At 43.7% G+C, this 26,280-nt stretch overlaps 2 protein-coding genes across 2 annotated transcripts; one reads left to right on the forward strand and one right to left on the reverse strand.

The window, feature by feature from the left end:
* Positions 1–295: 295 nt before the first annotated feature.
* slx4 (SLX4 structure-specific endonuclease subunit homolog (S. cerevisiae)) lies at positions 296–18,197 on the forward strand. The gene is made up of 13 exons (XM_088341202.1): positions 296–1,308; positions 2,472–2,625; positions 3,676–3,885; positions 5,294–5,493; positions 6,144–6,433; positions 8,296–8,470; positions 10,198–10,349; positions 10,422–10,571; positions 11,671–11,840; positions 13,528–15,371; positions 16,263–16,362; positions 16,445–16,660; positions 17,705–18,197. Exons 1-13 carry the CDS (start codon positions 1,011–1,013, stop codon positions 18,042–18,044), a joined length of 4,299 nt encoding a protein of 1,432 aa, XP_088197328.1. The 5' UTR covers positions 296–1,010; the 3' UTR covers positions 18,045–18,197.
* A 1,443-nt stretch (positions 18,198–19,640) lies between these two features.
* mcrip2 (MAPK regulated corepressor interacting protein 2) lies at positions 19,641–25,314 on the reverse strand. The gene is made up of 5 exons (XM_088341203.1): positions 24,837–25,314; positions 24,706–24,763; positions 23,784–23,917; positions 21,663–21,770; positions 19,641–20,023 (listed from the first exon to the last, which is right to left on the reverse strand). The coding sequence occupies exons 1-5, from the start codon at positions 24,889–24,891 to the stop codon at positions 19,953–19,955; spliced, it is 426 nt and encodes a 141-aa protein (XP_088197329.1). The 5' UTR covers positions 24,892–25,314; the 3' UTR covers positions 19,641–19,952.
* Between the last annotated feature and the right edge of the window lie 966 nt (positions 25,315–26,280).

The following is a 26,280-nucleotide window of genomic DNA, read 5'->3' on the forward strand; positions in this document are numbered from 1 at the left end:
CGGGCACCACTTTGGTGACCCTATGTTAAATAGGAGGATAAAAACGACTTCACGTGGCACTCGTTTAATTTTATTCTTTTACGGATTTTCGTATCGGTGGGGACCATAAAATTGATATGCCCTCAAATCTAAATGAATAAGATGCTTGATTCGTATCTAATACTGTATACAGTATATAGATATGTGAAAAGCCAATTTACGCGTTTCTTAGCGTGACCCGGAAGCTAATCTTGTTTCTAACCCTAGTCACTTGACCGAAAAACTAAATTTGAAGACTAGTCGTGAAATTTTACTAAAAGTACTTGAGCAAACTAAAATATGATCTTTCATTCGCCATTACTGACCTCAAAAGTGTGTTTATTCTATCGATAAAATAGTCCAGTTACCAAAGTCATTCAGAGCGGAGCGCTGTGAAACAACGATTAGCTGTACAGTCCTGGTAACAAACAATTATATTTATATATGTAATGTATCATATCATGACGAATTAGCCATCGTTGTCCTTATTTTGTTGTAGAATATTCGTCAAAAATACTACACATTCCCCTCACGTTTGCTCGTGACCCGGAGGTGAAATATTTTTGTACCAGTCACGTGACCAGAAGTTGTAATTATAATGGAAAAAAAATAAATTTTGGCGCTGCGTCAAGAAAACAAAAACATTTCGTCGCTGGAAAAGTTTCATAAATGTAAATTATACATTAAGTGATTTAATGGACGGTTTGTGGTGAGTAAGTAAGGATAGAACTAGCTCACTATCATTTTGTCATGACGCAGAATTCGGCGGCGTTTTGCAAAAGAGCTTCTGTGTTGTTGTTTTTTTTTTTTTTTAATAATTATACTCGCAAAACAAACATGGGTATAATATGTATTATTCTTTATTTTTCTAGAATAGATATGAACAATTCATCAATAAATCTGTAAAGTGTTATCCGTAATTGGTCTTCCCTGGATATGCAGGCGGCATTCTTCAAGGGTGAGCAGCCCCAAAATAGACATACAGTTATATCATGAACGACTCCGATCAGGACTTTGTGGACCTAACTGCCAAGCTCCTGAAACGTTCTCGCAAGAAAGTGGAGCCGAAGCCGGACGACGTGCAGAAATCTTGCGAAGCAAAAGATGGCGATGCGAAGGCAAACAAGGACAACTCTGCATCTCAACCAGGAACAAACGATGCAGGAGATGGTGCAAAAACAGTGGAAGCCAACCTGGGGGCAAAGGACATTTTGCTCAACAAGATGCAACAGTTCAGAAGAAATGATCTTCCGAGGATGGTGCATGCAAGGGATGCTTCTCCTCAATCAGGTAAACTGACACCAAGTCCTTTCTTACAAGATTATCTGTCGTTTATTTGCACTTTATGGGGACCAGACAGCAATATATGAAAATATTTCGGGTAAAACAACCACCACCGATGCTCGCCTGGGGATAATGTATCGCAGCCACGCGGGTGGTGTTCATTTTAAGCCCCAAAAACCAGCCCCCACTCATTACACAAAGTTTTCTCTCATCCTCCGTGTTGGGGAAAAAAACGATATTACAAATGTGGCGTTTACCAAATTGTTTGAATGAGTTCTCTGACTCCAATCAAACTCAAACTTTATTCTCCTAACAATGCATGCTCGTTTCTTAATTTAAGGGAGAAATATTGACAAGAGACAGGCATTTTCACTCGGGGGCAGATTTATTTTCTTAAAGTATTTAGATAAGTGAATTCCCTCAAATTTAGCCGAATTATTGTCGAACGAGTCTAATTGGTCTTCGTTGAGCCTCCTATCTCTCGTCTCTGCTCCCGTCTCTCTCTTCCGTCTTCCGTCTTTTTGACACGTCGGGGCGTCGGCCACCTCCCATGGGCGTCCTCACGCGGCTTCCACCTAGTCGCCACCTCCTCGCCGAAAGACGTCGCCGTGTCTAAAGGACTCACGACAAGAAAGCTTATCAGGACACTTGTTTCCCACGTCAGCCTGTCCCCGTTCTTGTTGTTTTTCTGTAAACATCATTTTTGTCTAGGTCACACTGACCCCAAGCCTTCCCTGTGAAAAATCCCCACTGCATTCAGCAAATGTCATTTGTATTATATTAAATCCCTTATAGTCGAATAAATAAAATAAAAAATCCTTCACCCGCTCTCGGCAATAGACGGCCAAGGATAATGGATCTCGGGCAAAGCGGTGTCGTAAAAGGCAGTCTACCGGCCCCCGCTCTGAGCAATAGTCGACTGGGGAAAATGGATTGTGATACGACTCCGACGAGCGTGAAAAGCAGCATAAACGCCTCCTCTACGTCTTCGATGTCCGTTCTAATTCCCCTAGCGATTTGTTGAGTACCCCCCCCTTTGGGTAGGTTTCCTTCGGGCAACGGTTTTCATGACTTTCAGCTCTTCTGGTAGAATCTATCCCGAACGTCCAATTTAAGAATTCCATTTTGGCGCCACTGAACTTCTCGTCGTACGAAACGATCCGCTCCAGATCTGCCGGACAGCGACGAAGTCGTGGCCATGCGACTCCAGGAGCAGTTTAACCACGAGACGGCCGAAATCCAGATGCCGGACTTCTTCTGTCAAGTCTGTCGGCGAGATTTATCCCCGATGACACCCGAGGGCCGCGCGCAGCACATCAACATGTAAGCCTTTTAAATGGAATCGTGTTGTATGAAACGACCGCCGATGGACGATAATCATTGAGCCGCCGATACCCAACAGATAACGGACGAATACGATATCGGTTATCGGCTCGATAGGAACAAAAGACCCGATGATAATAATAAATCAGCCGACTACTTGTTCGCAAGATTTGAGGCATTTATGCTCCTTATTTTGATCTTCTGTTCAAGTAGTAGCACGACTCGGTCGTGTCTCCTCTCTACCTCTCCATCATGCGGACGAGGCATTTGAGTAGTCACGTTTACTCGAGCTATAACATTCGATCATCCGAGACGGCCAGTTAAAAAAATCGATAGCATTTATTTTCCTCATGTGAATAGTTTTAGATTTTCTGTAGAAATAGTCACACAGTTTGGTCGTGTCTCCTCTCTACCTCTCATCATGTGTGCGAGGCACCGGAGAGCTTGGCTTGTGGAGAGATTCAAAGCATTTATGTTCCCTGTTAGAATATATTTTGATTTTCTATAGAAGCAGTAGCACAACTCGGTCGTGCATCCTCTCTACCTCTCCATCATGCGGACGAGGCATTTGAGTAGTCACGTTTACTCGAGCTATAACATTCGATTATCCGAGACGGCCAGTTAAAAAAATCGAAAGCACTTATTTTCCTCATGAGAATAGTGTTTGATTTTCTACAGAAATATTCACACAGTTTGGTCGTGTCTCATCGTGGGTTATTGGAGAGATTCCAAGCATTTATGTTGCTCATTAGAATATATTTTGATTTTCCATAGACGTCGCGTCGTGTCTCTTCTTTACTTCTCGGTTAATTTCAAACTGAAGCTCCATTTTGGGCCGATCTGTAAAAATGATTGGATTTTATAATATATTTTTCAAAATAAAACTTTTGATAATCTTCCCCCAAAACAGGATTTTATCTGCAGAAAAAAAAAAACCTTGGTCGTGTATCCCTAGGAAATACAGATTTGTTCTCATGCCTCAACACGAGATCTATTTTTAGAATGGCAATTTCTCAGGAAAGGAAAAAAAATCCGGATCCCTTCCCGCAGGTGTCTGGACGAGAGCGAGCGGCCGTCGGCGGCGGCGGCTCCTCCCCGCGTTCCCGATTGTCCCGTCTGCGGCAAGAAGTTCAAGTCCCCCAACGGTCGCTCCGCCCACTTGAAACGATGCTCCGCGCAAATGGGCGTCCGTCCCGCCGACCTGCTGGGGGCGCTACAGAGGCAGGCCCGGGAAATGGAAGGCGTCCGTCGCGTGGCCAGGTTTGCCAGGATTTTTCCCAATGATTTTTCCGAAGGATTCCCCGGGTTCACTCTTTCCCGTACCATAGGGGAGTCCTAGTGGGCTACCAGGGTTTCATCTGGTATTCTCCAAAAATAGGATTGTATTTTTCCGATATACCGTATATAACGATGTATAACGCACAGCCCTTATTTTTGATTGGAAATGGGTACAACATTTTGTCTCAATTTTTCTCTGACACAACAGGACTTCAACTAGGGTAGCGGCAGTGAGAGCACGTAATTCTGACCACTGGATCACCAGTGATATAGATGACATACGAAAAGGCAGATCATTTTACTCTTTGCTGTAAAAATGCACCAGATCAATGCGTTTGAATATAAAATGGACAACGTTTTCTCCCGTGGGAGCATGCTCCCGTTCCACCTTAGACTGTCCACCCACCAGGGCAGGGGTGTCCAACTCATTTTAGGGGTGGCAGTAGCTCAGGAGGTAGAGCGCTTGTCTGGGTATCATGAGAACGCAGGTTCGAATCCCGGCTCCTCCGTGTTACATGTCAAAGTGTCCTTGGGTAAGACACTGAACCCCTAATGCCCCTAATAAGCAGGCTAGCGCCTTACATGGCTGCACGGCCGCTATTGGGAAATGTGAAGCACGCTGTAAAGCGCTTTGGGAAGTCATTGACTTGAAAAGCGCTATAGAAATGCAGATCATTTCATTTCATTTTAGCTTTGAGCCCAAATGGTAGAAAATAACCTCTCACGGGGCCTTTCTAGTCGATTGAAGTGAACAAGAGGGAGAGAGAGAAAAAGAGAGAAAGGAAAAAAGAAAGAGAGAAAGAAAAAAAAAACAGAAAATGAGATCAAGTGAGAGAGAGCTGAGAAAGTGAGAGAAAAAAACACAGAGAAATAGGACAAGAGATAGCGAGAGGAAAATGAAAGTACCAAAGAGAGATAAAAAGACAGAATGAAAAAGGGAGAGATATAGAGAAAGAGAGAAACGAGTGAGAGGATGAGAAAATTCAAAGCCAGAAAAGGAGAGAAAGAAGGAGAAAGAGTTACAGAAAGAAAGAGGAGAGAGAGTGAAAAGGGAGAAAAGGGAATAAAGAAGGTAGAGAAAGAATAAAAAAAGATGTATCAAGAAAGATGGAGATAAAAAGAGAAAGAGTCAGAAAGAGAGAGAGAGAGCGAGAGAAAAAGTCAGGTCAAAATCCGTCGTTGGCACTGAATGAGTTCAGATCTCAAACTCTTATGTCTTGATAAATGCGCACACAAGATTATTTGCGGCTCTGCAAAGGACATGCTTCTCACCGGATTTTTTCTTTGAAGGGTACCGGAGAAATTGGGCAATTGGCTTTCGACGTCCTTAGAAAGTGCTTGAATTTGGGCCATGAAAAAGGTCTAGGAAACCCTGTATTATTCTTTTTAGCGGGCCGAGCGCAGGCCCCAAAAGGAAAGGCGTGACGAAGGCGGGCCCGCCCGCTAAAAAGAAGCCCCGAGCCATGGACGAAGACACGGTGGTGGCCACGGCGCTCTCCTCCTCCTTGCTGGAACAGGAGAAGAAGCGGACGATAGTGAAAGAAGAAAACGCCCGAGCCCATTTCCCCTTCAAGTGGAAAGAACATGCCGGTAAGATCAAATGTGTTTTGGGATCGTCACAACGGGGTTCTACGGGTGCTTGAAATCCTTGAAAATTTGAATGATGTGTTTGGAAAATGCTGGAAGTTGGGTTGAAGCGCTTGATTGGCCTCCATATTGTTGTCTTTTTGGCAACAAGCCATGAATGAGGAAATACAAAACAAAAACAACAAAAAATGAGTTCCACACGCCTGCTGTGGTGGCTTGTCACGAGGGCGTTGTCTCGTAAAGCGTCACCGCCCCCTACCGGTCGCACCCAAGAAGACGGCTCTGTTTAGAAAACCGTCTTTTTTGGGCTCGGTTCAATGAGAAGGGCGGGCTCTTTTGGCTCCCAAACGGCTCCTCGGATATTTTTTTCAACGATACATTATCGATATTAACAAAACACGATGTCCCAAATTATTTAGTAAGTAGTCATTTCATATGTTTTGCAAGAGATCCCTTCTTTGTATATTTGTAATTGCTCGTTTTCTATTTTTAAAAAAGTCAACGCACTTTAGTGAGTTTTTTATTTTTTACAACAACGCAAGTCACGGATTGGTCCACAAACAAGGTGATTTTTTGTTTAAGGATTCGCTGCTATTTTCAACCAAAATGTTGCGTATGGGAATCAATGTTTGGAGTTCTATGCGACCTTGCAGGTAAGGGGCGGGGCAAGAAGAAAAAGGCCGCCGCCCCTCCGCCTCTTCCTCCGATCCTATTGGTGCAGGACGCGGCCGCCGCCCTGGCGAGGCTCCAGGACCGCGTCTCGGCGCTTCTCCTCCGCGCTCGGGCGCCGTCGCCGCCGACGCCCGCTCGCTCTCCCAGCGCTTTGGCGTCCGGGGACCACGCCGCCCCCCTGTGGCGGAAGAGCGCGTCGCTTGGCGGAAAGTCGTCCGACTTTTTTGTCCCGGAGCTCCGAGACTTTGTCGCGCCGTCCCCATCTCAACAAGTAAGAAGACGATTTTTCCCTCTTCTTAGTATAAGAGGAGGCGGATGTTCATTTGCCGTGAAGGCTCGAAAATGGGCGCAAGACATTTTTCGTAACGCAAAAAGAAACGGAATCATATTCAAAAGAATCGTTCGTCGATCGAGACGAAACCTCGAATAGACATCCGTGTCGATCGCCTCGTCTAAACATTTAATGTAGACGGTGTTAGGGAAAAAACGATATTACAAACGCAGCGTTGACCAGATTGTTCGAGCGAGTTCTCTGACTCCACGAACCAAACGCCAACTTTATTCTCCTCGCAAAGCATGCTCGTTTCTGATTTTAGGGAAAAATATTGACAAGAGACGGGCTTTTCCACACGGGGGCAGATTTATTTTCTTAAAGTATTTATTAAGTGAATTCCATCGAATTTTATTGTCGAATGAGTCTAATTGGTCTTCGTCGAGCCTCCCGTCTCTGCTCTCGTCTCTCTTCTTCCGTCTGGGGGCGTCGGCTCCTCCCCCATGGGCGGGCCAGGAACTCCCCACCTCGTTTGACCGGTGCGGGTCAGGTGCCAGATTCACCTCCTCCTCGCCGAAAGGCGCCGCCACGTCTAAAGGAAACTCGTGTCGGCTCAAAGCAATGGCAAGCGTTTATCAAAACGAGGCCTAATTCCATCGCCGGCGCCCCGCGATCCAGCCAAAACACTCTACGCTCGGAACGGCGCGGCCTGTCCTCTTACTTCAGCCTCCTGTGAAAAATCTTCATTGCATTCAATTACTGTCATTTGTAAAATCCCTCATAGTCGAATAAATAAAATATAAAAATCCTTCAATGGCTAATTGTAGAAGTCTAATCACAAGGCGTTTTCTAGAAATCTCATTTTTGATCAGAAAACTATGAGATATCATAGTTTAGAGGCTTGTTTCATTCAGAAACGTGGATATGTGGGCTGAATTTGGACTTTAAAATAGAGACACCGCACATTGATGCGTTTAAAATTCAGAAATCTATTGTCGTCATTTTTATATTGAACAGGATTATTGTAGTTGTCTAAATTCAGGGCAGGAATAGACCCCCTCAAAATATTTCAAATCTTTAAAAATGACTTTTTATTTTCTGGACGATGCGCCTCAAAAAAAAACAAAATTATTCCTAACAGCAGATCTAAGTGTACCAACAGGAGACGACTCCCCCCCGATTTGCCCGGGATCATTTATACATTTCGACAAACAAATCAAAGACATCCCACTATTCCCCAATTGGCTATGTGTCATCTGCAGCTAACTTTAGCTTTCTCTTATTGGTCATCTTCTCCCCGCATGATGGCGTGCCGGTTCCTCCCATGGGCTTGCCAAGGAAGCCGCCCGGGCTCCGCAATCTCTGGTCGTCCTGCGTCAGCACACCCGGGCCTCCTGTTATCAGAAGTGTCCTAGACAAAACAACTGCCATTTATGCATTCCACACAGCCTGCCCTGATCTTTTCTTGTACATTGAACTAAAGCACAGTCAGTGAATATCTTTATTGCATTAAACTGAATACATGTAATTTGTAGTCAATCGTATAAAATCCTTTATAGTCAAATGTATGAAATCCTTCAATACGGTAACCATTTCTAAACAAGTTCATTTGATTGAGAATCAGATTTCAACATATTTACGTTCTAGTCAATATATATATTTTTTCTTTTCTCAGTCTTTTTTAACGCAACCATTTCATTTTCATTTCATGCTCTTTATAGTCAGGTGCGCCTTGTATATGAAATAAATATCTCACAGGGGAATATTTTCTGGGTGCGCCTCACAGTTTGAAAAATACGGCGAATAGATTTTCGGGATGAAAAGTACGGTCATTTTCCATTTCTCTTCCCTTTTGATCACAGACATCTTCCCAACCTACGGAACGCGGCCCTATTTTGCCATTTTCCCAAACGGGCGCAGATTCTTCACCCGCATCCACCCCGACTTCGGGGCTCCTCCCGGCCGACAGTCAGGCCTTGCACGACCTGGTGGAGCTGTGCGATCGAGAACTGGACCGTCGGGACCCTTCTCGCCCCGGTAAAGCTGAAATTGACAATTGGGGGACGTCAGATAACAGTTTTTCTCTACTCCTGGATACCAATAACCGATAACTTTTGGATACGATCATGATACATGAAAATAGGTGACTTTGAAAGACGATAATGTGACGGATGCCTTGGCCAAGAAAAAGAAATCAATCATTCTCATCATGCGGCGTAGCTGTAAACAGAAATATGTCGAAAAATTTATATTCATATAATACCTCGTAAAATATGAGTCATTGAATTGGAGGGATATTTCCAAAGTAATATTAGATTACACGCCACTGGTTGTGAAATGATCCAACTCGAGGTGTCACGAGGAGGTTGCTTCTATCTCAGAGACTTTTAGACTCTGCCACAAAAAATGCACACAAAAACATCCAGTTTTATTCTAAAAATTAACACAAGCCCTCCGGTGCCTCGTGCACAAAGAGGTAAGGAGAAGACACGACCAAGTCGTGCTACTATTTCTCTAGAAAATCAAAACATCATCTAATAAGGAATACAAACGCTTTGAATTTTTGTCACAAGTCGTGTCGGCCGTTGAATATTAAAGTGCGGCGAGGAGGGACTCCTCAAGTGCCTCGTACGCATTACAAAAAGGTGGGGGAGGCGATATGACCTTACTACTTCTATAGAAAACTCAATTCTATTCTAATGGGGAACATACATGTTTTTAATATTTCTAACTAGAAGTGTTGGCCGATTGATTTTTATAGTGTGGCAAAAACTGGCTATCAAAGTGCCTCACCCACAGTACGGACGGGTAAAGAGGAGACACGACCGAATCGTGCTACTACTTTTCTATATATTCAAAATGTTTTCTAAAGAGATAGATCAATACTTTCAATGTTTCGAACAAGATTTGTCGGCCGATTGAATAGTATTAGTGTGGCATCAAGTGACTACTCATCTCACACATTACAGAGAGGTAGAGAGGAAAAACGACAGAGTTGTTTTACTTCTTTTATAGAAATTTAAAATATATTCTAATGAGGAATGCTTGGAGTCTTTCTGACAAGTTTTGTTGGCTGATTGAATGTTACAGCGTAGCTAAAGATGACCATTTATATGCCTTTGCACACGTTACGGAGAGGTAGAGAGGAGACACGACCAAATCGTGCTGCTACTTCTATACATATTCAATAAAGATTAAAATGGGGAAGATAAATGCTTTGAGTATTTCTAATAAGTAATGACGGATGATTGAATTTTCTTAATGTGGAGTCAAGTGATTACTCGTGTGCCTCGCACACATTACAGAGAGATAGAGAGAATACACCATAAAGTCATGCTAGGACTTCTATAGAAAATCAAAATATACCCTAATACTTGTAGAGAAATTCCAAATCTATTCTAATGAGGAACATGAACGCTTACAACCTTATCTTGGCCAAGCTTTCCGGTGCCTTGTGCACATTATAAAGAGGTAGAGAGGAGACTCGACCAAGTTGTGGTCGTCTTCTATAGAAAGTCAAATTATATTCCGTAGAGTAATAGAAATGTTTAGAACCTTTCTTACAATTGCTTTCGATATTATAGCGTCTAGCGATTAATTATCGAGTCTTTTTTTTTCTTCCTATCTGGGCGACGGCTGTGACGTTATATTTGGCCCTTATCCCTTGGATAACTATCGACCTGATAATTATGCTTCGCTGATCTGTATTTCAAAATACTAACACATCTATTTTGAATGCAACGTCTTTAACAATCATCCCACAGACGAAAACACAAGTTTATCCACGGACCTCCGATTGAGCGGCTTCTTTTTAGAGGCAACGAGCAAGGTCTTTCCAACAGAGGAGCTCCAGAACGAGCCGGCAAAGTCCTCCGGTCCTCCGGGGGGCAACGAAGAGCAAGGCGGCTATTCATCAGTAAGATCGAGCTCCAGTCATCTCTAAAAACAACATCAATTGGAGACATCTTTTTGGTTGTGTCCTCTGCAGACCGCAGCTCTTCGCACATTAGCTTCGGACCTGGGCAATATGGTCGACAACCCTCAGCACAGTGACTGGCAATTCCAAGTAGACAGCGGCCGCGTTTTCTACGCGCACTCCTTTGTGATCTATGTGCGGTGCCCTCTTCTGGCTCAAAAGGTAATTACAGGACCTAAATGCAATTTAGGGATGCGCAATCCATTTCAGGCAGAAACTGAATGACTTTTAGCCACGCTATCGTATTCGATCATCTAACACAACTTGTTAGAAAGATTTGAGGCATGTATCTTGTTATATTTTTGATTTTCATTTTAAATAATAGTACTTCTTGGTTGTGTCTCCTCTCCATATATCTGTCATTTGTGAGAAGCACCGGAGTATTCACTTTTAGCCACGCTATAATGTTCAATCATCCAGTACTACTTGTTCGAAAGATTCTAAGCATTTATGTTGCTCATTAGAATAGCTTTACATTTTCGATAGAAGTTGTTGGTTGTGTCTCCTTTCTACCTGTCAGTCATGTTTGTGAGGCACCGGAGAGTTTTGCCTGTTAGAATTATTGAAAGCATTTGCCTTGATCATGAGAATAGATTTAGATTTTCTTTAGAAGTAGTAGCACCACCGTATCTCCTCTCTACTGCTTCAAAAACCTTGCGAGGCACCGGAGTCTTTATGTTCCCCTTCAGAATATGTTTTGGTTTTTTATAGAAGTGAGAGCTTTGCTTGTTAGAAAGATTCCAAGCAAGAATACATTTTATTTTTTTATAAGACGAGTAGGCCAACTCGGTCGGGTCTCCTCTCGACTTCTTCAAAAAGCACGCGAGGGACCCAAGAGCTCGACAGTCTGGATTCAAACGATGTTACTTCCTGGTTTGAATATATTTCAATTTTCTATAGACGTAGGAGCGTAACTTGGTCATGTGTCCTCTCTACCTCGCCGTATTGTGTTTGAGGCACCGGAGAGCTCGACCTCAGGGTGTTGTGAATTGAAGCCAGGACATTGACTTTTGTTTTTCTTTCATGTTTTTTTCCCTTTTTTGTCGCTCTCCCGTGTGTCTTTGTGCGTGAATGCCTATTTCATTAAGACGGACGGCTAAAAAGTGTCTTGATAGAAACAACGATTGAATTTTCTGTTCTAGACCTGCACAAAGCGTCATCAATAAATTGGAATATTTTGTACTCCTTTAGCAAATCCTAAATTTGCTGGACGTAGGCCCCTCTGAAAAACCTCACACGTGACATTTTGGTTTCCCCTCAGATGCTCGAGAGTGGATCGGAAGTGCACGAGCAGGAAGGGCCGACCGCTCGAAGGGCGAGGATCCCAGATGTCCCGGAAGAAGCCTTCTCGGCTTTGCTTCGCTTCCTCTACGCGGCTCACTTTTCCATCCCGCTTTCGTCGATTCCTCACGTGCTGGAGTTGGCCGGCAGGTCGGTCGAGGAAATGGAATACGGTTGTCTTTATTGGGTTGAATACAACAGAGCGAACGTCGTTTACGACGAGATGACGTCCGGGATAAACATGACATAGAATACTTGAAAGAAATGCAAATTTCCCTACGGGGATGAATAGTATCTATCTAGACATATAGACATCTATCGATCTAGACATCTATATCTATCTGGACATCTATCTATCTATCTCAGATGAAAAATGAATATTAAGACGGATCAAAAAAGTATTTACAAGGCAGTGCTTGTAGATTAAGACATCTATCGATCTAGACATCTATATCTATCTGGACATCTATCCGTCTAGACATCTGTCTAGACATCTATCTATCTAGACATCTATCTATCTAAGATGAAAAAAAGAATATTAAGACGGATCAAAAAAGTATTTACAAGGCAGTGCTTGTAGACTAAGACTAAGACATCTATCTATCTAGACATCTATATCTATCTAGACATCTGTCTGTCTATCTATCTAGACATCTATTTATCTAGACATCTATATCTATCTAGACATCTATCTATTTGGACATCTATCTATCTATCTAAGATGAAAAAATGAATATTAAGACGGATCAAAAAAGTATTTACAAGGCAGTGCTTGTAGATTAAGACATCTATCGATCTAGACATCTATATCTATCTGGACATCTAGCCGTCTAGACATCTGTCTAGACCTCTATCTATCTAGACATCTATCTATCTAAGATGAAAAAAAGAATATTAAGACGGATCAAAAAAGTATTTACAAGGCAGTGCTTGTAGACTAAGACTAAGACAACTATCTATCTATCTAGACATCTGTCTGTCTATCTATCTAAGATGAAAGAATATTAAGACGGATCGAAAAAGTATTTACAGGGCAGTGCTCGTAGACTAAGTGGTACAGGCCGACCGAGGCGGTGTCGGTTAAGAAGTTACAAGTCGTGTTTGTGGGGGATCAGTAGGGTGCGGAGCAGGGGTCGGGAACCTAAGGCTCGCCAGCCATACTCGGCTCTTTTCGTGAGTACTTATGGCTCAGAGACAAAAGTATGACTCAAGCACATTTAATTTGTGTTGCTTCGATTCTGATTTGACGGTTGGTTCCAGGATATAAAGGGCACAGTTTTTACAAAATTTTACAGTCAAGGTATCACACCAACAAAACCCGTTTTAGCACTACGTCGCTAACGATTCCTTTATATAGAAGCTCATTAAATAATGTATGTTTACTGTTGAGGCGCTTTATGATGCAAACCCACTGGAAAAACTGTAAACTCCTAAAAATGCCAGCCAAGTCAATAGAGCAATGTAATTGGGTGAGCGGTAGGGGGGGGGGCGTCGTTATGCACACGGCTCACTTCTCTCTGCATCCAAGGCAGATACGTCAGCATCCTCGTTTGCAATATTTTGTGATATTTTTTACTAAAGTCCTTGGATTGCACTTTTTCTTTTGTTTACCATTATTAATGAAAGCTACAGTCAAAATAAGCCTCATGAGTCTTAAGTTATTGCGTGAGGGAGATGAGTTTTAAGTGGTATATTTGTTGATACGGGACACAGGCTCTTGTTTCGTGAATTTGAGCAAATCGTCTAACGTCACGCAGTGGAATAGAATGCACTGGAAAAGGGACGGTTTTGCTGAAATTTGTCTTAAAACATATGGTATGGTTCTCCCCCGGTTTAGGTTCAGTCTACAGGAGCTGAAACAGATCTGCGAGCTTCAAAACAAAGCAGCTTCGGTTCCGGACGAAGACGAAAGCAGTCACGAGGAGCGTCTCGGTCACGGGAAGGACAAAGACTTAACGGCGCTCTTCAACTCCATGTGGAGCCACGAAGAAGAAGCAGAACGAGACGGCGACGAGGACAAGGAGGACGCGTCGGGCGAAAAGGCGCTCCGCGAGGAGCAGGTGGACGAGGACGAACTGGACCAGATTTACCAGTTTGCCGCCACGCAGAGAAAAAGGGACCAAGATGATTGGGATACGTCAGAGGAACTGAAAGACACTCCCGGGAAAATAAGAGACAAAAGTCCAGGGCCTCTGCCAGTTCACGACCTAAATAGCAGCTATGATCGCCTCTTCTCAGACACTGAGGGGGTCTACAAAGAACATCTCACCCCTTCCTGTCCTTCACCTCCATCTCCTCCTTTTAAATTATTTGGTAGAACCTCAGAAGATTCTAGCTGCCGTATGTCTCCCGGTAGATTACATATCAAACTTCATGATGCGGAACCCTCTCCCGTCGTGACACCTTTAAAGTTCCAAAGCCAAACTTGTAATGGTCTTCGAGACCTTCCGCTTTCTGGCTCGGTTCTGGAAAAAGAACCCGTGCTGATCGTTTTGTCTGATTCCAGCGACGACATGGAGGTCCAAAGTCCGATCTTGACTCGGTCCAAGATGTACACTCAGTTAAAACCTCAAGAACGCTCAATGGAGATGCAGGTGCATAGTCCGGTCTTGACTCAGTCCAACAAGAGCTTCACTCAATTAAAAACTCAAGAGCCCTTAATGGAGAATAATTCCAGAAGTTTGGACAGTAATCTTGTGGATCTGAGTCAATCTCCGGAGCAAGTCCATCAAGTCGATTGTTCTCCAGAACTGTCCTGGCTAATTCCTTCCACACCAACCAATGCTGGTGCCAGAAGAACCAGCTCTGAGGGTTCAGATCGTCTCAAAAGTGGACTTTGTAGGACAGAGCTTTTCCCAAAAGAAAGCGGCTCTTCGGGGTTTAGTAATACGTCCAAGAAGTCCAAACGACCCACCTACGGTGCTCCATTGAATCCAGAAACCGAAGTGGACTCGCCCGGTTCGGTAGAACCAAAGTTCTCCAACCTGTCGTGTCTTTCCAACCATCGGCAGGGTTCTTCAGAGCTCCTCATTGGCCCATGTAGCAGCACTCCTCAAAGCTCGGCTCTCCTTCAGCGGCGTCTCCGAGCTGAATCCTCGCCGTTTTCAGAGATGGTCCGTCCAGAATCCCAAAACCTGGAGAAAATGGACCCTGAGAGCTTTCATTTCTCGCCAGTTTCAGAACCACAGCGGTCTGAAGGTCACCAAAGTATCGAAGAGTCAGAAAGACCTTGTCCCGGTCAGGAAGGCACAGGATCGAAGATTTCGGATTTGGACTACGTCGACGGAGAGGAAGAAGCCAGGCGTGAAAGCCGATCTCCGAGTTTGAATCGGAGCTCGCTGATGATGGAGGACCCTCCGATCCCTTTCAACGATTCCTGGGGCTTCGACGATAACCTCGAAGCCGGTCCGGGACGACTCGGCCTCCGATCGGACGACAGCGGAGGACAGCCTCCGTTGGGCGATGAGGCGGCCCCGCCCGCTGCCTCTCCATCGCCGCCATTTTTTCAAAAAGAACGCCGGAACTCGATTTCGCCGCCTTTGAGTCGGAGAGAAGATCCGCCCGGGATCAGCGACAGTTTTTTGGAGGCCCAGCGGTGGCAAAGCTCAGAAGAAGAAGAAGAAGAAGACATGCTTCCTCTTTCTCAGAGGTTGAAAGCGGCTGCCGGAATCAAAACGCCAAGTAAGGATGCTCTAGAGATAAAAATGGGATGCGAATAACTTCATCCATTTTTAACTAGAATATTGCCCCGGGACAGAAAATGTCAGGTACAGATCGCATATAAATTGCTATAGAGCGGGGGATGGAACCCTATTTAGCGAATGCTTTCCACAACAATAAAATAACACAATAGTATTCAGTATTACGTATGTGTAATATATCGTGTAAACGGTTAAATGAGCTGGTACGGTGGAGTAGCAGGTGGATGCAGAGGGGGGAAGGAACCTTTGGAATCAAATTTAAAGTGGTTTTAAAACTTTTGCTTGCGAGGGTTGCCATGCCTCTAGAAAATGTCCTCGCTTAAGTAATTGTCAACGATCGACGATAGGTTAGAGCCATATTCCTTAACAATGCGTGTGCATCCTTTGTATTTCTTGATCATTGCACGCTTATTTTCCATGGTGATCATGTTTCCACTGCTACATGTACCGTTAGCATCACTGCGAACTTTGTAACCCATAGCCAATGAATACAGTATAAAAAATAGTCATCATAAACACACGAGATTCTGTGAACAAAGAGAAAGAAAGTCATCGTGGGAGGGAATTTGGCCAATAGCACGTCAGCATTTTCGCGATGCAGCATTGACCAATAGCAGGAAGGCACCTTAGAGATGTTATAAGTTTTGAGCATGCGGAATCATTTGTTGTCGATGTTGTACAGAGAGCAAACTGTCGAAAAGAGGAGCCGAAAAACATCTTATTCTACGCCATAGAGTGCAACGAAATTTTGGGGCCTTTTTAAAGTAGTGTATTATACATGAATAAATACAGTCATCATTGTAATGTTTTGCCTATCACGGGTTCTAAAGTAATTAGATCCTAACCGGTTGTCACGGCGATGTCTTTGTAGCTCCTCCCCCCGGAAAAAAACCTCGGAATCTTGTTCCCGTCACGCCGATGCCCGACTATTCGGACATGGACACGCCGGAACTGAAAAACAAACTCAGCAGGTGGGTCCGACTGCCGAAAGAACAGAAACTTTTCTCGTTTCCACGTCTATATATATGGCACCGCCGCGGATTGTCTTTGCAGTTTCGGCGTCCGGGCTCTCCCTAAGCGTCGGATGATCCTCAAACTGAAAGAAATCCACCGCTACACTCATCGGACCGTGGATTCGGACGATAGCCCCGCCCCCTCGCCGTCCAATTTCAAGAGACCCCGAGTTCCCGATCCGGTCCCGCCGGCAAAACGGGAGAAGGAAGGAGACTCCCGAGACTCTTCCGATACTTCCGGCGAAGAATCCGAAAGGTATAAGCTCCGCCTCTTCCGTTTCGGCATCGGCCAATCGGGATCCGTCGGAAGCTCGCGAGCCGATTTATCGGAGTCAAAGCTTTAAAGACACGATCCTTTTAGATCAGGGGTGTCAAACTGCTTTTAGCTGGGGGCCACAAATGCTATTAAAAAATCTCTGGAAATCTAGAGAGAGAGAGAAAGGGGGAAGGAAAGAGCGATAAACAGATAGGGAGACAGAGTAACAGTGAGAGAAAAAGAGAGCAGAATAGAGATAAGAATGGAGAAGGGGGAAATGAATAGAGAGAGAAAAAGAAAGTGAAAAAAGAGACAGATAAAAAGAATAAGAGAAGTGAAACGACAGAAAGAAAAAGAGTCAGCAGGAGAAAGAGACATAGTGAGGTGAGAGAGAGAGAGAGAGAGGTCAAAAAAGGGAAAGAAAGAGGGTGAGAAAGAAAGAAAAATAGAAAGAGAATTAAAGTGTAAATTAGAGAGAGAAAATAGAAAGAGAGCAAGACGGAGAAAAAGAAAGAGAGAGTGAGAGAGAAAGAGGGTGAACAAGAGAAAGAAAAAGAGGGAGAAATAAATAGAAAAGAAGTGCGTGGGAGAGAAATGGAAAAATACGACCGCAATTGTTTTGCAAGTGTTAACGGGCTTGGGTGACGTCCGCTGGAAATATTGAAAACGACGGCTCATTTTCCTCTCGCGCTTCTCTCGCGTGCCGGATTGAAACCAACGGTGGGCCTGATCTGGCCCGCGGGCCGCCTGTTTGACGGCTGTGTTTTCGATGAATCTGATTTATACCTCGATGCTATTAAACAGCTCGAGAGTTCAAGTTGATTAATAACTGATAAATCCGTTTCGAAGTCTTCCAAACGGATACGTGTTCAAATTTTTCAACCGGATTAACTGGAGTTTAGTTCTAATGATAAAAGGAAACCTTTTTGGATTCAAATGGAAAGAAAGCCTTCGGGCGACTCTCTTAATATGAGGGATAAACGCACGATCCTATTTTTTTTCAAGGAATAAGAAATAACCGGTCATTTTCCCATCACGCAACAGGCCCAACCCCGAGTCGGTCCCCTCGGACGGCGAATCGGACGGCGAGGTGTCGGCCTCGCAAGCGGGCGCCGGCCTCCGGGACCGTCTGAAGGCGGCGCGGGCCTTCCTCCTGGAGGACCCCGACCTCTACTCTCAAGTCCTCGGGTACCGTCCCTTGGTCCTGTCCCGGCTGCGGGAGCGCCTGAAGGCGGCGGGCATCCGATTGGGCGCCGCCAAACTGGCGGCCTTCCTGGACGCGCAGTGCATCACCTTCACCACCGCCAAGCCGGGCCAGGCGGCGCCCACGCGCTGCTGCCGCCGCCCGAAACCGGCAAAGAAGGTAAAAGCGTCCGGGAAGTGATGCCGGATCCCTTGGACGCACTCGGTGTCTTTACCCCAAAGGAGTCTTATCCTTCTTAAAATGTCTTCAAAGTTAAAGATGTTGCGAAATGGCTCTTTGAAAGTTTTGAAAGTGTTGTGCGCCGTTGAGCAAAAATAAACAACCCTCCTCAAATGTCACAACCCAAAGTTCCAGATGTCGCCAAAGTACAGCCAAGGCACCGTTTCTAGCCTTAGAATGACACCCGTCGCCCGACTTGAATCGATCACGTCGAGCTCGATTTGAGAAAACCGGTATTCGTCTTTAAAAGCGACCTCCGTAACAAGCGTCCTCGCCGAGCCACAAAAGCAGCTTTTTTGCTTTTGCGAGCCCGACATTTCCCTCAAATTGGGCTTTCCGTGAATACTTAATACGGGTGCACCTTATAAACCTCAAAATCCGGTGGATCAGATTACAACTGCGTACAGTATTTATACGTGAGTTACTACGCAAGGTTTTAACGTATAGTGCAGTATTTGTGTCAAGATCGGTCCATCGAAAAACACGGCTCAACAAAAACAGCAAAACATTGTATGCGACGGGAATCGAACCTCGGGTCGAGAGCGGCGATACTTACCCGCTAGACTCCCGGCGATACAGACGTTTCCTCGTCGTCGCGCGACTTGCGCTCGCGGTGCCGGAAACAAACGTGAGGAGGAAACGGCAACATATAAACGCAAAGTCCCGTTCGTCGGCAGATACTCCAAAGAGTCGTTTCCCTTGTCGTGCTTATTCTTTCAGCGTGCCCTAACGTTTGTTTCTGGTACCATGAGTAAGGGTTGGAGGATAGCTAAAGCCGCTTTTAACTGTTTTTTCAATGACGTCAAGCCCAATTTGAGGGAATATGTTTTAGTCTTTGAAAGGTGCCTTCAAAAAACAGCCGTCATTCTCACAAAGCCTCGCATCTGGCCGAGGACACTTGGTATGAAGGTAGCTTTGTGAGAACCCCTGGTGGTCATTGAGGGCAAAATCCAAAGACTTCAACATACTCCCTCAAATGTTTTACAACATTCATAAACAAACCGTATTACGTACGCCGTTAAAGTTTGGGAGAAAGGTACCGCGACGCTCATCTTCGTTCGGTTGTTGGGTATCGGAAATGATTGAGAAATTGGATTCGAGTGGGATGTAAAACGCCAAAGTTAAAGCTTTAACTCAAACAATTTCAGGCAGACTTTAAGCTTCCAAGTTAAAGCTTTAAATCCAAAAGAGTTTTAGTTAAAGCCGATATATCAATTCGGTGCTGTTTTTTTATCATCAAATCTTCAAGCCGGAATCAGGTTCATTTCGCAATAAATGAAGTTAAAACCGAACGATAACTCGGTGCTATAAAATCAATTTGGAATCAAGCTCAGAGAGTCGAGTTTCAAAAAATGAGCCGAAGCTCAAAAGCTAGATGAACTCGAGTCGGACAAGAGTTAACCCTGGAGTCAAACCTTTTCGAATTCAATTTGAGTTCAAGCTTTAAAGCTAGATGAACCTGCCCGAGTTAAAGCTGTAACGCGAGTTAGTCGATTTGAAAACTCGGTGCTGTCGAAAGGTCAAGTTTTTTTACATTTCAAATAAAATGACAGATCGGAGTTAAAGCTTTTAATCTAAGAGCTTTGTCGAAGTCCGTCCATATGAAAAGCACAGAAAAGAAAAGGGCCGGCGCCTTTTGAAAACCATTTTACTCTTGAGAAAATTCACATCCGGACGTTTTCCCGTGGGAACCAAATGCAGCAGGAACGGGAGAAGTGCCTCGGAAAGGCGTCGCCCTTCCGGTAGGGGGCGCCGTTCGCGTTTCCGACGCCGCCGACGTCGCGTCTCGGACCCGGCGGCGACCGAGGGACGCGTCTCGGCGCGGCCCGTCCCTCGGGTGGGACGCCGTTTCCCGACGTCACGAAAGCGTCACGACAGTTCCGCGATGTTGGCCAGGAAGCGCTGAGCCCACCACTCCTCCAAGTCGATGGGAACAAAATCTGTTGAAGGGAAAAAAAAACAACATAACCTTGCTTAAAGTGACAGCGTGTCAAGATTCACCACTAGAGGTCCTCGTATCTTAGAACGCAGCTGAAGAAGACACGGTACAGAAGCCTGAAGGGTACCGCGTCGCTAAATTCCCCACCCGTCTTTTGGGCATGAAAAGACCGAGTAAGCCGGATACTCTTGAAGCGGCTGAAAAGAGCCTATAGTTGGAGTCGGTCAGAGCTCCGACGGCCAGCGGAAGAAGCTACGACAAAAAACGTCAGTAAAAGAAATCATCGCGCGTCGGGACCCCGAATCACTGAACTCATCGTATGAGCCGCCCAAAAAGGAAACCGGAAATGAGGAATATTCCTAAATCGCGGATATCGGCGACATTCGCTCGATCGAGTCGACGCGAAAGGCGAAGGAAAAAGCGGGAACGGCAGACACTGACAATAGTAGCAAGCCAAAGCTTGCTGCCAAGTGACTCGAGAAGGAAACGGTGAAAACAAAGATGCCAGAGTCACTGAACTCACGGTGTTCAGCTGTAATGAGTCATAGCCTGCACTTAAGTGGATAACGTGAGTGGCTAGAGAAGGAAACTGGAAAAAGCGGAAGACGGATGAGACTCGGCTGTTGAAAGGTGATTGACACTGAAAAATGCAGCGAACAAGAATGGCTAGAAAAGGAGACTGTGGAAAAAGGGAGTCTCATTGGGGGCTCAGCTTGTGTACATTCAATGATTGAATTAGAATATTGCATACATTACTCAAAGCCATTATTCTGCGTGTTTTATGGGATTTCAAAGAAATGATGACATTGTTGAACTGTGAACCGAATGATAAAATAAACTCAATGATCAAGTCTATGGGTTTGCCTGTTAAATTGGATTAGAATTGGATCATTCAATGTATTCATTGAATCAAATATACATTTGTTTGTCGGTCTTATCGGATTTGAATTATACGATGAAACAAATATAATTATTGTTTTTTTGGGCATCAAAATGGTCTCATTGTTGAATCATGACATTATTAAATCAACTCAATTATAAAGTTAATGATTTTGCTTGTTTTATTGGATTAGGATGAAATCATTGAATGGAATCTACCCCAATAAGACTTTGGGTTGTCCTAAACCGAGGGTTGGCAACTGTCTGGAGTTTCAAATATTTAGCAGAGGGGCCGGGCCGGGAGACGGAACCCATTTTTGGATTTAGGAATAAATATACATGTTCTATTTCTTCATAATTGGATTGGTGTCCTTTTGAAACTCAATTAGAGCAAAATCATAGATTAGGTTCTTGCATATCAGCACAAAATTTGATATTTTTGTAGTTTCAATCCAGGCTTAAAACACTTCTATTCTGGCCTTTATGAATAGCCAATATTTCATGTTATTGATATCTGCGTATTGTCTGTCGATGCCCTCGCAGCATTCGAAGGGGGATGACCTCACGTGGGGTCCCTTCATTTTCCTCATGTTGAGGTTTTGGACTTTTTCCTTGGCCTCGTGTAGGTTTTAGATCAGGGAAGGGTGTCGTAATAGTCTGTGCTTTGCAATCATCTGTGGTCTGTGCAGCCCTTTCAGACTCTTCTGTCATTGAGGGCGTCGCAAATAAATAGGACCGGACTAGTATTTCTGTCGTCGTACTTTTGACGGGGAGGTTGGGGGCCTTCTCCGCATACTGGACGGGCCCCGGAATTCGTCCGACTCCCCCTCGGGTTCCGTCCTGCAGCTTCTGCTCCACCTCTCTCCATGCTGGTGGGAAAAAACATCAAATCGTTTTTCAGAACAAAAAAAAAAAAATGACAGGAAGGAATCGAATCATCTTTATTTTCAACATTGTAATACATTGTATGAGATTAGACATGGCACTCCAGGGTAAAAAGTGTCATATAGACTTAAGGGGCGAAAAAAAAAACTTGTTAAGGATAAAAACTATTTTTTTTTTTAAATCACAATGTAATAGGGTGACTTTATCTTTAACTTTCCCAGAATAAAGTGCAATTGCACCTCCTCTACACTAGGGTGCAGTTCTCATGCCGTCCATGAAGCATGGCAAGTGTAGACACAAAGTGGAGCAGACCCTCAAGTGACACCATTAATAATATTTACCATGGATACCAAGAAAAACCAAGAGAGACAGGGTTAGGGAATAACAAAAGTCTCCTCCCAAAAGCTAAAGAAAGAAGTTTGACGAGGCTTCGCCGCGACCCCGGAAGGAGACCGACAAAGACCCGTGTGCTCGTTCTGTCAACATTTTGGCAGCGGACTGCACGAAGCCAAATCAATGAAGCTATCACTTTAAGACAATACAACCTGCTGATAAAACGCTTGAGTTTGTTTTTTTCTAGCGAAAAGTGCTAAAAAGCCTCGATTTGCGGGGGGGCAGAGGTCACGTGTTACCGCTAATATCGAGCAATCGTTCTTCTCCCCTACGGATATCACGCAATCGGTTGAAGAAGAAAGATCGAAAGGGGGACGAGAGGATTTCTTCTTCTGACGGGGCCGTGAAAAAGTCATTGAGAAGCAGTGCAATAGTGCAGTGAAAAGATTTAGCAAGAACATTTTAAAAGCCCAAATAAGTCAGGAGGTCTAGATTTTCCTCATTTTGATGGTCTCCCTTGACGTGACTCGGCCCATTCGGCGTCGAAGATAAGAGGCCGGGCGACGGCCTTCGAAAGCGAGCCGACCGCTGACCGAGGGAAAGAACGGACTATTTCAAGTTTGCTCTTTTTGAGGAACTTCAAAGAATAGGAAATTGAATTGTTGATGATATATTTATTTTGTTAAGATAATCCAGTATAATGTGCAAAGTTCAATTGTTGTCAAACTTTGAATTTAAAAAAAGAATCATTTGACATGATATATTTCTGAGTCAAAATAAATATTGAGATGAGCAAAATATATATTTTTTTCTTTTATATTTAAAATACATTTTTAGTGTCATGTTCTTGAGTGAATTTTATTTTTGAAATCATCAAAATGTATTTCATCTTAGTCTTTTTAAAAAACATTTTACAAATATTATTTTGACATATTTCTTGCGTGGATAAAAAAATCTCAATTTAATTTTGGAATTAAAAACACCCCTAAAACGGAAGGAGTTCTTATTTCCATTTTTTTCTGATAAAAGAAAATCTTTCAATAGAGCAAAATGGGCTTTATTCAAGTATTCGTGCTTCATTTGGGATTCTTTTTCAAATGATCAGAAATTCAAGATTAATTCTTAAGTTTCAATTTTATTTTCCAATTCCCCCCAAAAATCCAAAACATTTTGTTCAAGGATTGTTCAATTGTATTTTTTTTTTTTCATTTTAAAGCTATTCCATCGATGGAGCAAAATTGTAAAGAGGAAATCTTCATTTACAATGCGTTTTTTCATAAAAACATCTTTAAAATAAAACAAATGTCCTTCATTTAAAGCAAACTTCATTTAAATGCATTTTCAATGGATAAAAATCCTTACATTCAGCAAAATTCTTATTTTTATTTGGAATTCGAAATCAAATCCCTACAACGAGCGAAACGATCCGACCGAGATCAAATATTCTTCGAATGAGTTTTTCGAGTCAAATAAGATTTTCTTTCTCACCCCATAGAAATACGAAAAATGGGCAGAATTGGTTTTTCCTCCGTTCGAGAGTTCACTGATCATTTTTGAGGGAAACGTGGCAAATGAAGGACCGATGAGAAAATAAACAAATAGGAAAGGATTCCTTAAAATCAGCACACAAAAAAAAGAAATAGGATAGGATTTTGCAGTCTCACCCTCGTAGACGAAGTTGACGTTTTCCTGGTGGGCGGGACTCGATCCTTCGGGGCTCTGGTCCACTTTGGGGGCGCGGGCCACTTGCAAGCGCTTGCCGTTCAGCCGGTTGAAAACCAGCTTGGGGGCCCGAGCGCTAAAGGACACAAAACAAAAACGGGATCGATCGGAGACGGAGAAAAACCGAACGCTCCTGTTCCGTACCGTCGGCCCGGTTAGACCCTTTCGTTTGTTAACGTTGCGATGTATCCGGCGGGCGGGGCTTAGACCGAAGGCGACGGAATACTTGCGCCGGTCAAAAAAAACGGGAAAAGAATGGCGTCATGTATGTTTGCGTGTATCGTTTTACCCAGCGGAAGCTCCTGGACCGAGAAAATGAAGAGAGTTGTGCTTAAATGCAATAAAGCGAAAAGATTGGACCGAGGCACTCGTCAAAAATGCCAACGTTTGCGGCGCATTTTTTTTATCGGGTTGGATTAAGGAAACGTTCTGATTGTTGCCATCAAGTCCTTTCTGGCAAAGTATCTGGTTATTCCTTAGCTTCAGCTAACGGTGAGCATGTCGCCTAGATGCCGCCGGTAGCATTGTAAACACCGCGGAGTTTGAAAATAAAAACGGGTAAGCATTTAGTAAATACATTTGATTAGTCATGTACTTTTTTTTTTTTTTTTTTTTTAATTAGATTTATTTGATTATTTTTTATTGTATGAATATGTTCATGAATATCACTCAGACCCTTATTGGAAATGTTTTTGGAATATTTGAAAATCCAAACTGCCTTCTTTTCGGAAAACAAAAAGTAACGGAACACCCCCCCTTGACACCGTGACGTCACAGCGCGTCGCCCAGGTACCGCATGGTACCGCAAGGTATCGAGTTTCAGCTTTCTCGACTGCAATCTCGCTTCAAATTGGTCGAACTTACTTGGACGTGAGCCACGTCGTGGCCTTCAGCTTCGGTTCCGACAGTTTGCAGTCCGGACCTGCAAAAATCGAGTCCGATCAAATGCTTGCACCTGACGTCGTGACGTCACAAGACGGCGTCACCCGACTCACCTGTCGTCCTCCGCTGCGTCACGAGCTTGCTGGGGCCTCTCGTGATGGTGTACATCGTGCGCAAAGGTGAGCTTCCGAACCTCCCGAACCCGAACTTCGTTCCCTACCCTCTTCTCACCCCCCTCCCTCTCTCTTTTATCCCCTCTCTCTCTTCACGGGAGGGGGGGGACGTCACCCGGACCGGTTCGCTTCGAAATTCAGAGCCGAGCGCGCCGGACACCGAACCGGAACCTCCGAACTTGCAGCCAGGTGGAGGTCAATCAAGGAGAAAGCGACGCTCCACGTGTTGACGTTCTAAGTAGTGGAACAGGGGTGGTCAGAGGGGGTTCGAGTCCTGAAGGTGGACCGAACAGGTCGGGTTGGGTTCCGACGGGGAATGCCGGCTCCGGTACCGCAAGGACACCGACTGGCTTGTTTTGCAACGCCGCGTAATATGAGAGATAACGTTCCCTTTTTTCTATCAAGACGCTTTTCGTGACGGCAACTACTTCCGGTTAGAGATTTTCAAAATTCTGGCAGAAGCGGATTGAAATATTGAAATCGGTTCATTCAGAAATATGTATGATCTAAAATACGAAAAAAGATGCAACTCTTTATCCAGTTGTCATCGATATCAAGGTTGTAAAAGATTGTATTCAACGAGATTCGACTTTGAAGACCAAAAAAAAAGACGCAAACGACTATTTTTAAGGTAACGCTTCGAAAAATGGCCTGAATTGTCATCAAAATGTCATCAAAAGAAGTGCAATAACATTTAGCAGCAACAATTCAAAAAAATGTTTAAAAAAACACAAATGGAAAGACATTTGAACATTTTCTCGCAAAATTAAGATGAAAATAAAAACAACATAACTCAAGCGATTGGATATTTTGTTGAAAATATTTAGCTTATTTCTTATTAAAACGTTGAATTTCTTCTCCCTAAACTTTCAATTTTTTTTATAATTTCCTACAAATAAAACATTTAAAAATAGAACTATTTGATATTTTATCGCTTTTTTTTCTTCAAATTCAATTCATTTGTATATTTATTGGAGTGTTTTTGGGGGAGGTGACTTCTGGAGAAGGATGGGCGGCACCAGGCTTTGATTTCATCTTTTATTATTTGACATCATTTTTGATCAAGGTTTATGGAATAATATAAGAAATGGCTTCAACGATCAGCGCAACTACAAGATAAACAATTGTACACGGAGAAAAATGTCAAAGAAAAACAATCTATTCATGATATTTTAAGAATATGCGTTAATATCCCCCCCTGTTCATGTTATAAGAAATCATTCAGTAAATAAAGTTATAGTCAAAGCAGACCAACTCATCGATAATCGGCAAATCTTCTTGGACGTTTTTCAAACTTCCTGTCGCTTTACACGTCCGGTGACGTCAGCATCATTTCCAATCCATCGTGGAAATGTTTTTGATCATTTCAAAATAGATGATGTGG

The sequence above is a fragment of the Urocampus carinirostris genome, chromosome 8 (assembly GCF_059441175.1).
Source record: "Urocampus carinirostris isolate Australia breed hairy pipefish chromosome 8, RoL_Ucar_1.0, whole genome shotgun sequence".
Classification (NCBI taxonomy): Eukaryota; Metazoa; Chordata; class Actinopteri; order Syngnathiformes; family Syngnathidae; genus Urocampus; species Urocampus carinirostris.

Coding starts and splice junctions, on each gene's coding strand:
- mcrip2 (XM_088341203.1), bottom strand. CDS start 24,891: ATGTACACCATCACGAGAGGCCCCAGCAAGCTCGTGACGCAGCGGAGG. Junction 24,764..24,836: donor GACGCAGCGGAGGACGACAG/GTGAGTCGGGTG, acceptor CGATTTTTGCAG/GTCCGGACTGCAAACTGTCG. Junction 23,918..24,705: donor ACGACGTGGCTCACGTCCAA/GTAAGTTCGACC, acceptor TGTGTCCTTTAG/CGCTCGGGCCCCCAAGCTGG.
- slx4 (XM_088341202.1), top strand. CDS start 1,011: ATGAACGACTCCGATCAGGACTTTGTGGACCTAACTGCCAAGCTCCTG. Junction 10,350..10,421: donor AGCAAGGCGGCTATTCATCA/GTAAGATCGAGC, acceptor TGTCCTCTGCAG/ACCGCAGCTCTTCGCACATT. Junction 11,841..13,527: donor GTGCTGGAGTTGGCCGGCAG/GTCGGTCGAGGA, acceptor CCCCCGGTTTAG/GTTCAGTCTACAGGAGCTGA.